The sequence below is a fragment of the Patagioenas fasciata genome, chromosome 12 (genome assembly GCF_037038585.1).
Source record: "Patagioenas fasciata isolate bPatFas1 chromosome 12, bPatFas1.hap1, whole genome shotgun sequence".
Taxonomy (NCBI): domain Eukaryota; kingdom Metazoa; phylum Chordata; class Aves; order Columbiformes; family Columbidae; genus Patagioenas; species Patagioenas fasciata.
The window spans coordinates 16,067,635-16,079,430 of record NC_092531.1 but is presented as its reverse complement, the minus strand read 5'-3'; the positions used below and the strand labels follow the sequence as shown (position 1 = coordinate 16,079,430).

The 11,796-nt window shown below is 44.3% G+C and overlaps 1 protein-coding gene across 2 annotated transcripts; it reads right to left on the bottom strand.

The window, feature by feature from the left end:
* Nucleotides 1–158: 158 nt before the first annotated feature.
* SPG21 (SPG21 abhydrolase domain containing, maspardin) lies at nucleotides 159–10,980 on the bottom strand. Of its 2 annotated transcripts, none has more exons than XM_065847519.2 (9): nucleotides 10,832–10,980; nucleotides 7,819–7,912; nucleotides 4,627–4,788; nucleotides 3,723–3,803; nucleotides 2,948–3,093; nucleotides 2,319–2,427; nucleotides 1,757–1,864; nucleotides 1,065–1,205; nucleotides 159–800 (listed from the first exon to the last, which is right to left on the bottom strand). In XM_065847519.2, exons 2-9 carry the CDS (start codon nucleotides 7,879–7,881, stop codon nucleotides 678–680), a joined length of 933 nt encoding a protein of 310 aa, XP_065703591.1. In that variant the 5' UTR covers nucleotides 7,882–7,912; nucleotides 10,832–10,980; the 3' UTR covers nucleotides 159–677. The 2 variants fall into 2 exon arrangements, with proteins under 2 accessions (XP_065703591.1, XP_071670081.1); XM_071813980.1 differs by lacking the exon at nucleotides 10,832–10,980 and adding an exon at nucleotides 10,662–10,767.
* Between the last annotated feature and the right edge of the window lie 816 nt (nucleotides 10,981–11,796).

Genomic DNA, 11,796 nt, shown 5'->3' with positions numbered 1-11,796 from the left:
TCTTTATTAAAAAAATACTACATAATTCTTACCTAAAGCTAAGCCAGGGCAACCTTTTAAGTAAAGCTTGAGGTGAATTCAAGCAGCAAGTGCTGTTTTTTTTAATTTCTATAGGTGGCTGTAGAAGCAACTTTCTTGTCAAAACAAGAGACACTTGCTGAAATCATAGTTTTATTGAAAAACATTTTTAAACAGCAAGAAAGTTAAAAATTCAAATGCTTTATTTCAAATAGAAACTAACACCACAACATATGAAGCAAATAAGTGATGGCAACATTGGCACCTAAACTTGTTTTCAACCAAATATTCAACAAATGTCAGCTTACAAGTACACAACCTGCATGTGGCAATATATACAGCTGAGTGAAAAATATAAAAAGAAATACTGTTCTGCTTAAGAACATGATAGTGAAGACTTTGGTAGCAAAAATGTCTTTTTTTTTAAAACTGCAGCCTTCAAAGATGCTTCCTTCAATTCCAAGGCTAAAAATTAAACAGATCCATCCAAAATTTGCTACTGGAGGTGACCGTCCGCAGGTCGTTCACTGACTTACTGATCCCGCTGGAATCACACAGTGATCATCAGCTGGCATGGGGAAAAAGGCAGAGTGGGAACAGCTGATTGTACACAGGAAGACCACCAAACCAATTCCTCGTTTCCACCAGCACTCCAAAACCTACTGCTCTTCTTGCTCATTGCTGCTGTGAAGACTGATCTTCTGGACTTCCACCTCCTCTGCGCTGACCATGGAGGGATCGATGGCCGCGTAGCGGGTACCATGAAACTGCAGCAAGTGGATCTGTTGGACATGGAAAACAACACTGAAACAGGTGTAGAAGCATGAGGTTTTGGTAAAAGAGAATCATTCCTTCTGCATAATTTTCGTGAGGATGAAATCATGAGAGTAAGAGGCAACAGACAAAGCCCCAAATTCAGCTCTCCATTAAGGCAAGTGCTTCCCTGTCCCCTTCCCCATCAGTGACCCAAAGTGAGCAGAAACAAGAACCAGCAGAGAAAAATGTGTCTCCTCCTGCCCATACAGCTGTAGGAGGCAGAGACTCACTTGAATATATAGGTTGACCTCAGCGCTCCTGCAGAGATAAGGGAAGTTGCCTCCTGTTTTGAGATGAGCTCTTCTGGCGTTAGGATAAAGCTTATACATTTCTTCTTTTGCCTCCGTCGAAAGCGCGCTTTGGTCAAACACCTACAGACAAATCACAGCAGCTGGTTCTGAATTTTGTGGGATTGTCCTTATTAAATCATACTGATTCTGAAGCAATATCTCAGCTTCTCTGTGGAACAGTGTTAATGAAACAAATCAAGCAAACACATCAGGCATCAACAGCTGGAAATCTAATGCACTGGTACATTTACATACTGCTGTGTTATTGCACAGAATATCCAATTCAAAATGTAACACAGAAGAGCCACAGTGTTGCCCAGTCAGTAGAAGACTTATCTAAATATGAAGCAAATATTACTGTCCATGTCTGACTAAAGAAAGAAGCATCACTAAAGGCATTACACAGGATCAGAGATTGAACTCAGATCTGTGCGTATTCAGCAAATTTTTGAGCCAGAATGCCTCCCAGAAAAGCTCCGAGAAGGTGAACCAAATTCAAGGAAAAAGGCTTATCTAAATGTACTGCGAATATTTGTGAAGTTGCGAACAGAATATTCAAGGCCCCACCTGTAAAGGGCAGGAAACAGTGTTAAAAAACATAAATAAAAAGGATTACATTGAGATTAACTTACATCCATAATGGTTACAGGGATGTCTCGAATTTTATGAGGTTCTACATAGGAGTTCTGGCAGTTGAGGGTAAGTCTTGAAGCGAGCTCACTCTGGCCCAGACTCTCCAGCTTTCAGTAAAGAAAAACACTAATTAACACCGTATTTCCCTGCAGGGAATTAATGTAATATTAACAATACAGCCAAAGAGAATTTAGTTTTAAAAGGAAACATGACTGTCCTTAGCTGACGATTATATCTCTCTGCATGAAATAACGCTTAATAACACGTTCCTTTAGTCGCTTCACCCTCCAGAGCAAGGCCTATGGATGCATCCCAGCACTTCTCTTCCATCTCTGTTTCTTCACTATTTCTCTTCTGACTGACATAATAATAAACAGAACTGTGAGGCAGATGGTCACAGCATCAGGTAAATCGCTGGGGCTGTGACGCTCAACACCTGCAAAGGATCCATTCCTTACTCCTCCCTTCTGGGCACATAAATGCAGAAAGCAGCAGAAATACCTATAACTTAATTAAATCTGCTGAGATGACACCGCAGCCATCAGAACACGCAGCACCTACCCTGTCCACCATGAAGTCGATCCCATCGGCCATTTCAGGATCCAGAGGACCCGATGCAAAATTCCCCAGGACAATTTTTTTCAGCATAAAAGCTGGCATCAGCCAAAAGCTGAAACAGAAACAAAATGGAACAAGCTTCAAACACCCAGGACTCCAACATTAAGACACTTTGTTGTCAGCGCTCCCTTTCCTTGTGCTGACTCGGTGCTTTAACATCAAATGAAATCCTGAAGAAGCTTCCAGAGCAGAGAGACTGAAAACCTTGCAGTGAGGTGCTTGACATGCTCGGGGAAGCTGTTAGTCTTACATTGCAAAACTGTTATTTTAAACATGGTGAAAAACACTTTTTTGACTCTAAATGGTTTTGCTAGAAATCAGGCAGAGTTCTTAAATCTGACCACATTCCACAGAGGGTGACAGGATAACTCCTCTGTCAAATCCCACACTCTCAATTGTGAAAATTCCAATTTTCCTCGTAGCGTGGCTTTAGAAGTCAGAAGTATTCCATCCCACACCTCCTTCACCCAGGCCGGAAACAGGTCAGACACGTGTCCAACCAGATCAGCAGCACATTTAATCCCAAAGAAATTAATGCCGTGGATCCAATCTTTTGTCTCAGTCTTCCTTACCTGTTTGCTGTCCATGTCTGATTGAAGATGGAAGTGTCACTAAAGGCATTACAGAGGATCAGAGACTGAACCCTTGGAGATTTGTGTGTGTATTCAGCAAATTTTTGAGCTAGAAAACCTCCCAGAGAAGCTCCAAAAAGGTGAACCTAATTCAAGGGGAAAAAAACCAAACAAAAAAAAACCAAGCCAGATCTTGTTACACTTGGGAAATAAGTGACCTCCAAGCACAATGTTTCATTACAAAAGTGAGTCATTCAAGTTTTACTTTGTCCCCATAACCCATTTTTAAAATTAATCAAACTCTTCTATTCAGCTGTGGTTTTACACATGATACAAATGTGATAAATATTAAAAAAAGGAAGTGTTTCCAGGTCACAGTTCAAATTTCTGTTTGCTCCTCAAGCTTAAGAAAAAACCCAAACATTTCACTTTGTTTTCAATAGCTGCTCCAATCCAAGATACTTTATTGTGATATTCCATACAGCATGAGTTAGGAAGGACAGCTTCCACAGGATCTCATGAACACCTAGTTAACCAACACTTACCGTTTCACAGGCCTAGAACAGCAGCTGAATTTAGGCTAAGCATGACAATTTTTAAAGGTATTCACCATCAAAAATAAACTTGTTTCAAAAGTAAAATTGCAACAGAACCTCTTTATTTATAGGCTGTTTTTGTGACATATTTTTATACACTTGCTCTTAAATGAGACTCTTTCAAACATTTGTGTTTTTACTGCAATTATACATCCATTTCCCCATCTCTGAGCACTCACTTTATCCAGCTGAAGGTGGTCTAACAGTTTTCTGAACCCATCACAGAACTCGAGGTGATCCCAGTACACCGGATACTGCAACTAAAATCATACAAAGTTAGAAAAAGCCAGTCTCTGACCAGTTCCTGTCAGCTGTCCGCTTCAAAGTCGCACCAGTTCTCACACTAAAGGTGTCAGGACAGCAACATGCAGCTCACACTCCCCAGCAAGGTCCCTACAGCCAGAGGGTGCCAATGTCTCCCCCTCGCTTGCACCAAAATATGCAGCCGAAAGCACTGCAGAGCAAGTTTGCTGGGGAACATGCAGCATCACTTCAGTCTGTAATCACAGCTAGGAGAGGCTGCAACAATTCTTCGGTGATTTTGTAGCATGTAAAGTTGACAGGTACAGAAATCATTAACTGCCACAAGAGGCAGAGCAGTACTCCTAAAGCCAGACTGTTTAGCAGCAAAATTATTGTAAAAATCAGTTGTTTCAGCTCTAGGAGCTGAGCAGCCATGAAAGAGCACGCTGTAAGGATTTTAAGGAGCGACTTAGCACTTAGAGCTTGGCAGGCTAAGAACCACATTATCCAGCATCCCTAAGGCAAACACAGAAACCCTGAACTAACGACACACTTGCCTCACTGCCAACAAAGATCCAGACAGAGGAAAAAACACCTTGTGTCCAGGGCACACAAGGGAAAAAACAGACCATGAAGTTAATAATGTGTACACACAAGGCTTTGGATAAACGCTTCTGTGAGCACACAGATTTCAGCCTAGATCTGCATGCTACATATCCGTGACTATGACTAATCAGCTTTTTTGGTGGATTCCCCCATCAAAGAAACCCAAAGAAGGTGATTTTCAATATCCAACAGGCACTAGTACACTAACCTTGAGACAGAACAGGCAATACTCACAGCGATAACTCTGTAGCCCCATCCAGTCAGCGCCAAAATTTGCTGGAAAAACACATCTGCAGTTCCACTGACAGGAGGAAGAAATATGAGTGGGCACCGAATGCTCCGAGGTCCTGCATCATACAGTGACCAGATTTTACTGTCGTCATCGTCTACTATTATCTGGAAAAAGAGAAGGACGGGAAGGGGGAGAAGAAACACACAAGACTGAAATTAGCTTTTTCAGCCAGCTTGAAGGATTGCTTCTACAAAATTTCTGTCATCTAGTAAATATAATAATATTCAAGATGCTTTTGAACAAGCCCATCTTTTACTCTTCTTCACAATAGCTTTGTTCTTTAAGGCTGTTTACTGAAGTTTGTGGTGCTTTGCTCTGGATTTCAACTCTGAAGGACTTAGGTCAGAACAATGGTACATCTAGATCTGAAAATTCATACAGAAATCAACCACAGGAACAGTAAGGCTGTGCCCCAAAGGATCTGGTTTATGCAATAGTCCACATGCAGAAAAGTATCCTTGGGAAAGGAGCCACAAAGGAGATTGTTCACACACAAGCTTCTCTATCCTTAATGAGTAGCCCCGCGCACAGTGCCTGTCTCAGGGGAGAAGCTGAAAACATTTAAAAATGTAAGAATTTGGTAAAGGTCTTCTTTTCTAGCAATGCTGGAGCCTGACTTGTTTTTACAGGGCCTGTTCTACCAGCAAACTGGTTTGTATATTCAGGATGCTCTTTCAACACTCTGCAACCCAGTGAAAGTGTGCAGCTTGCACCAGATGAACAAGCACGAACCTCTAGGGAAAGACTCTATCACACAGCAGGAATTTGTCTCCTCCATATCAAGGTTTTTGTAGCTTTTCAAATAGCAATATCCAAGCACAATTTGCTTTTCTGTCACTGTAGTTAAGCTTCTCAGAGAATCAGAGGAAAACTGTATCACAAATCAGATTTGCATGACTAACAAATCTGCTTGTAATAAGGCCAGTATTTCACGCTCTGGGAGCACGTGAGAAATCACATGATACTGTTGTTTTGTGAAGTTTCTATTAAAAAAAAAAAAGTTATTGCATACCAGCACTTCCACTGGAACCATTTAAAAATAAACCTTTTACAAAAGCCTTTGCACAGAACTCCAGGCCTCACTGCTCTCAACTGTGACTCCATCAGCAACATGAGATGAGTTCAGGGTGGCTGTTGGCAGCTACTACAAAGTTTCCCTTTAAGAATATTTCCAAAGGCGAAGTATATTCCTTGAAATCAGAAAAACTAACTTTACATACAGGGTAAAATCTGCACTGCATGGAAACAAAGTGCAGAACTGCCCTTGAGTTTAGCAGAGCCAGGGTGTCCCCTGCTGAAGGTGTTTAGGATAGACTTAGCAAAGGCAGCAAGTGGTGCATGCAAATACAGGCTCACAGGCAAAGCTAAAGACTTAGTTTCAAAATTATATTTTCTGGGCTGTACTTCCTACATCTGACAAGCCCAGGAAGGGCGATGGAGCTGTGTATTTCCTGCTCCTGTCAGGAGGAACATCGCAACCTGTTTCTGAGAGCAGTAATGAGTGCTCAGCAGCAGTGATGAAGGTTGGTTCCTTCCTCTGTACTGCATGTCTTTTTCCTATACTTTTGGGGGGAAAATGCAAACAAATGTATTCCTAAAGACTGCTTCAGAAATTAATGACATCTCCAAATTGTGCCTTCTGTTTTTTTCCTTCTCTCTTCAGATACCAGGACTAGTTTATTTCTACCTTCTTCATACCCCACATTCATCACTGCGGCATCATTTTACTTTTAAGTAGACTGAATCGCTCAAGAGGGTAAAGTATTCCCTGGTCTGAAGGTCACCAGCAGCTTCAGTTTACACATTTATGAAATCCTGAGCAGTCAGCAGCAGCTGAAGGCAGTGACCTGCAGCCGCACACAGTCCCCACGGCAGCAGCAACACTTTCCATTGTAACCACAACCTGCAGCTCCTTTCATTTATTGTTCTGCACCCCATAAAGCAGCACCTCAGAGCATCCACACATCTTTCCACTGAAATATTGCCTCCCGGCGTTCCTGAGGCACTGCCTGGAGGCAACAGCATGAATAGACCTGGCAGATCTGGTGCTGGCCAGAAACAGAAAGCAACTGGACAGCAGAAGGTGCACAATCAATAGCAATGTGTCTGTCCTATTTACAGAAGACACAGACAGGCAAAAATGAATGAGAAACCCCAAACGGAAAATCCTGCAGCTCTTCCACAGAGGTAATTTCTTGGAGAAACTCTATATCACTCAGAGGAAAGAACGCTAGGCACATTTAAATGTTGTTTCTTAGGTTTGGGGACACAGTTCCTTTTGAGTGGCCCAACCGCAACCAACTTGCTGTTGAAAGAGGTAACACTGCTCTTGCCCCTGCTGCCAGCAACATCCCTGTGTTCCACCCACGCAGCCACCCAGATTAGAGAACTGAACCAGCTGGAAGTCCCCTGAGCCCAAAACCAAACTAGAAACCACTCCCAAGCCAGACAGGTGGCTGACTCTGCTCGGATTGTACAGTGACACAAGAGACACTTCCACTGCTCGGCACTTAGAGCTGGAGCACTGCACACCTCAAACACTGTGCTGTGTTCAGTGAAAGGAAGGCGAGAAATCTGAGCAAGAGGGGAAAGTGGCTGGACAGCGTGATGAATCAGATGATATCTAAAGGACATGCAGCGGAAGAAACTGTTTTTTTCCACCATCGTTAAAGCATACTTCCATTCCCAGGAACCCGACTGCCAAGAAGTTGCTTTCAGATTTTCTGCTCCAGCCCCAGGGGTGGTGATGGCAGCGGTGGCTCTGGTAGCACCAGCCAGCTGTCCCGCCTCGGCACACCGTGGGGCACACACGTGGCTCCAGGAGGCCACGCACGTGGTCCTCAGCACACGACGTTTCCTAGGGGTTTCCTCCTCAGGCACAGCTGCATTGGGATGCTCGGTACCGTGGCTCATGACTTCTGCTCCCCAACACTACATGCAGAAGTGACCTCTGAGCACGCTCTTAATTTTCACATGCTTCTTTCACGTGCTCGTATGACACGTGAGATGACAGCTCAGGAGATGAGCCAGGTCACCAGCACAGACACAACTGTTCTGCATTAACAAGCTCAGTCTGCCCCACTGCAAAATGAGAGGAGAAATTGCACCCACAAGTCAATTACAGCTGTACGTACCTTTTTAAGAGGAACTGTGCTTCTGAACCAGTTATAGTCAGGAGAGACTTTAATCTCTCCCATGATGTTTACAAAACACTCAGTTTAGCTCAGCCTGAAAAAGAGAGAGAGACAAAGTTAGAAATCGATCCAACAGCTTTACGGGAGGCAGAACTCCAAAGCTGTGCTGCACAGATAAAGCAATTGCAGGTTGAGTTTGCTCTTATCAGTTGATTGTACCACCTCTGACTCACGCCAGGTTTACTTATCCTCAGTTTTCATCATGAACCATTTAATTATCCTCCCAAGAGGCAGCCACCTGATTGCTGTACTGTACCAAATTATGAAATGATGATTCTTTTGTATCAGCATTCCTGCATAACAGTTATAAAGACAATTGTGTTGCAGGCTGTAAGGGGCTTAAAAAGCTAAAGCATATTTTTGGTTTGTTTTTAATGCATAAAGCACTCCAAAATTATATCCAATAATTATTCATACAATTCACTCTGCAATTCTCACAATAGATTTATATTATTTCATGAACCTACTCCCTAAGTATTCAGATCACATTTTTCCACCTCTGTATAACTGGCCCAAAGAAGCCTCAAAGTGCATCGGGCACATCAGCTGATTTGATGCTTAATTTACAGCAAAGCCCAGAAGCTGATTCTTGTCAGGAGTCACCAACAAAGACATCTTTGAAGAACATCAATTAATACCAAACAAACAGCTTGATGTTGGCTCCACAAAAGAATGCCACTAATTCACTCTGAAGTCAGAAGGTCCTATCATCTATAACAAAAATGTCTTATAATATTCCATCAATTTATAATTAATGCTTAAGTAACTTCTGGATGTAACTTTTTTTAAAGCAGTGAAAGACAACCAGTTCCCATTCAAACAACAGATGGTATCAAACAGTTTTGAAGGTTGCAGCCTCGATGGCTTTAACCTGAAAGCCAGCTGCATCAGGAAATTATTTTCATGCTTTCACACACAGCACTGAGCAATAATAAAACAAAGAAACTTTTGCTCATTACTCCACAGTCATCAAGTATAAATCAATAGGTTTTGTTCCTTAATTCTTCATCAAATAAGACCTTGGTATGTTCTATGAGTCATTTCAATTCATTTCTCCCTGCAAAAGCTGCTGGTGTGCAGGTTTTATGAGCTTATCGCATTACAGCTGTATTAACAGTTATTTACAATTTCCTCATCTTTCAGTCTACGTATGCCATTTTCCAACTACAGAAAACATGAATTTGAAAAGGGAAAGTACTTTCTCAATTGCAAGACACTACACATCCTCCACAAAGCAGATGATACACCTCTCATGTCTAACAAGGATGTCAGAGTTAGGAAATTCATCTGCATGGCCATTGTTTCTATTTTGCGTGGTTTCATTTTGGTGCTTGCACCAACTATTCTGCTCTTTGTCCCAGTCTGGCAGCACAGAAAATTACAGTGGAGGTAAAAACATATCTATTCCACCAGCCCGAAAGGCAGAGCAGGCACAAAGAGGGGTTACTAGAAGCTGGTCATTAGAGAAACGAAAGAGCAATTTAGTCTGCTAATTCCATCCTAAACCCATGCATTAACTGGTTATCAAAAAGCTATTCAGCAAACCACAGTGTGACAAAATTGCAGCAGAAATAACAGATTACAGCAAATGCCATAAAACACGTCCTCTTCGAGTATTATATTTCAGCAGGGCCAAGAAGCACAAGTCACGGTCAAGGCCTCACTACGCCAGGCACTCCAGGGACACAAACACGGGAGAGGGAGACTGTCTGCTCCTAATTCTGGTTGCCATAAAGGGTCAGCAATCTAAATTTTGAGTTTCCCAGTTCAACTATCACCACTCATGGAACCAAGTTGCTGATTTGCCCTGGCCCCTTCCTTATAAAGGTGCATATGTAACCCCCACTATTAAGGATTACCCGTCTTCTAAAGTAAGACTAAGCATTTTTTCTTTGAATATAGATTTTTTGGCTGACGTCAATGTCCTATGACTGAAATATTTTTTCCTTGGCACAGAAATGCAGCATTAAACTCGCATGCACAAATATTTGTGTCAACAACAGCTATGTACTCTGCCAGCCACAGAAAAGCTGAACCATGAACTGTAAACAGAGAAATCACAAAGAACCTGATGCTGTTTATGGTGCAGCCTCTAAAGACCCGAGTTTCATTTTCAGTAAAAACAAAGTAGCACTTTTCACTCATTATTGATCTAGAAAGACTTTGATCCTGCCACCAGCAAGGAAACCCCTGCCAGCATGGATCAGACAAGCTACGAATCGCCTCTTGGAGCCCCCATGCAGCCATTCTCCCATTGCTCTGGCCACGGAGCGTCCACTCCCAAGGGCCAGGAGACCTGAATCAGCATCATCGGCACCGAGAGCTGCAGGTGAACACCAGGAGATGTCAGGGAGATGCCGGGGCTGTGGGTGCTTTATAAACGTCAAATAGAGGCAATAGGGAAGTTGAGTTATGGATGATTTGGACATAACAGCAGCACCTTCCCCTCTCCCCTTACACTGTTCCCAGAGACCCCACCCCCTGCTCTGTCCACAATTTGCAGGGAGATGAGGGCAAAACCCCACTCAGCACCCCAGCCCAGGCTGACAGCCGCCCCCGGAAAGGTGAACCCCCAGGATGAGGCAAGACTGGGCTTTAGGCTCCCTACAGGGCCGAGTCAAAAGCTACTCCAAGCCCTCAGGGGTCGTGATAACCCCACCCGGGAACCTAAACGATCTCTCCCCCCACAGCCCAACACCTCCTCATAGCCTCTCCGCCCCCTTAGGCACAGCCTCATCCAGCGGTAACGCTGTCCCGGAGCCTGAGAGACCACCCCCAGTTACCTCAGGGTCTCCCCGGTTACCTCGGCGCTCCCACACCCCCGGGCCCTCAGGGCCTATCCAGCCCCTCAGAGCCCCCTCCCCGGTCCGGGGCCCCGCGAAGACGGGTAGGCTTGCCACCACAGCGATGACCAACCCGTCCCCGTCTTTCCCTTCCGCTACTCGTTCCTCACCGGGTCGGCGGGGTCGCGGCTCTCCACCTCCTTCCCCGCCTCCTCCCCCGGCGCAGCCCAGCGGGAGCGCCCGCCGCCGGCCGTTACTTCCGGGTGCTAAGCCCGCACCGGCCACGTGATGAGGGAGGGCGGGCGGAGCAGACAGTGAGCGCGGCCCCCATGGCTGCCGAGGCGGAAGTAAGCGGGTCCGGCGCCATGGCTACCGAGGCAAAAAGTCACGTGCCCCCGTGCCGGAGCGGTGATTGGTCGGCGGGCTGTGAGGGGCCACGGCCGCCATTAGCGCACGTGAGACGGGAGCGTCGGGGTTCTGGCCGAGCGAGAAGTAGCGGTCTTTTAAATAATTGATCTTAAACTTAAGGAAAAGAACACGGCAGCTCTTTGGCGATGCTTTATTCCGCTCTCTGCCGCTGCTCTGCTTGGCGCAGGCGTCACTGTGACCTGCCACTGCTATCCACCGGGAGAGTGTCATTTGCACACACATATATATATACATATATATGGGAGAAATCTTGAGTGCTTTCAGTGAAAGCACTATTGAGTGAAACGGCATGTGCTCAAGCTGGCGTCTTACTTTTAATATAGTAGGCTTTATACAGCTCCCTTGATCCAGGTGTTGTGCAGTACTTGTTCATCTAGTACAAAATATGATTCTTTTCATGAAGCAAAATACATTTTAAAAAGATAAATTCAAGGCTATGCTAAAAACTGAGTTGTAGGAGGTAAGTTAGAGATATAACATCACTGCCTGCCTTTTGCACATACAGAAGTTGGCAGGTAAATCACCTTTCATAAGTTCCCTCCTTGCTTTCGTGAAGTGCAATTGCAAAGCAAAAAACCACTTCTGTGGATACACGTCCCTGAGCCCAACCTGCTATTCCTGCCTGACTCCACCAAATAGCTCCTGAAAGGAAACACAGCACTGGATTTAATTCAGATTAGAACGAGATTGGCAGGTGGCCAACTGT

What these genes read in the sequence shown, in the direction of transcription:
- SPG21 (XM_065847519.2), bottom strand. Translation starts at nt 7,881, where the DNA reads ATGGGAGAGATTAAAGTCTCTCCTGACTATAACTGGTTCAGAAGCACA. An exon ending in TCGACTTCATGGTGGACAGG is followed by an intron (nt 1,865 to 2,318) that starts GTAGGTGCTGCG and finishes CTTTACTGAAAG; the next exon opens with CTGGAGAGTCTGGGCCAGAG. An exon ending in AGGTCAACCTATATATTCAA is followed by an intron (nt 801 to 1,064) that starts GTGAGTCTCTGC and finishes CATGTCCAACAG; the next exon opens with ATCCACTTGCTGCAGTTTCA.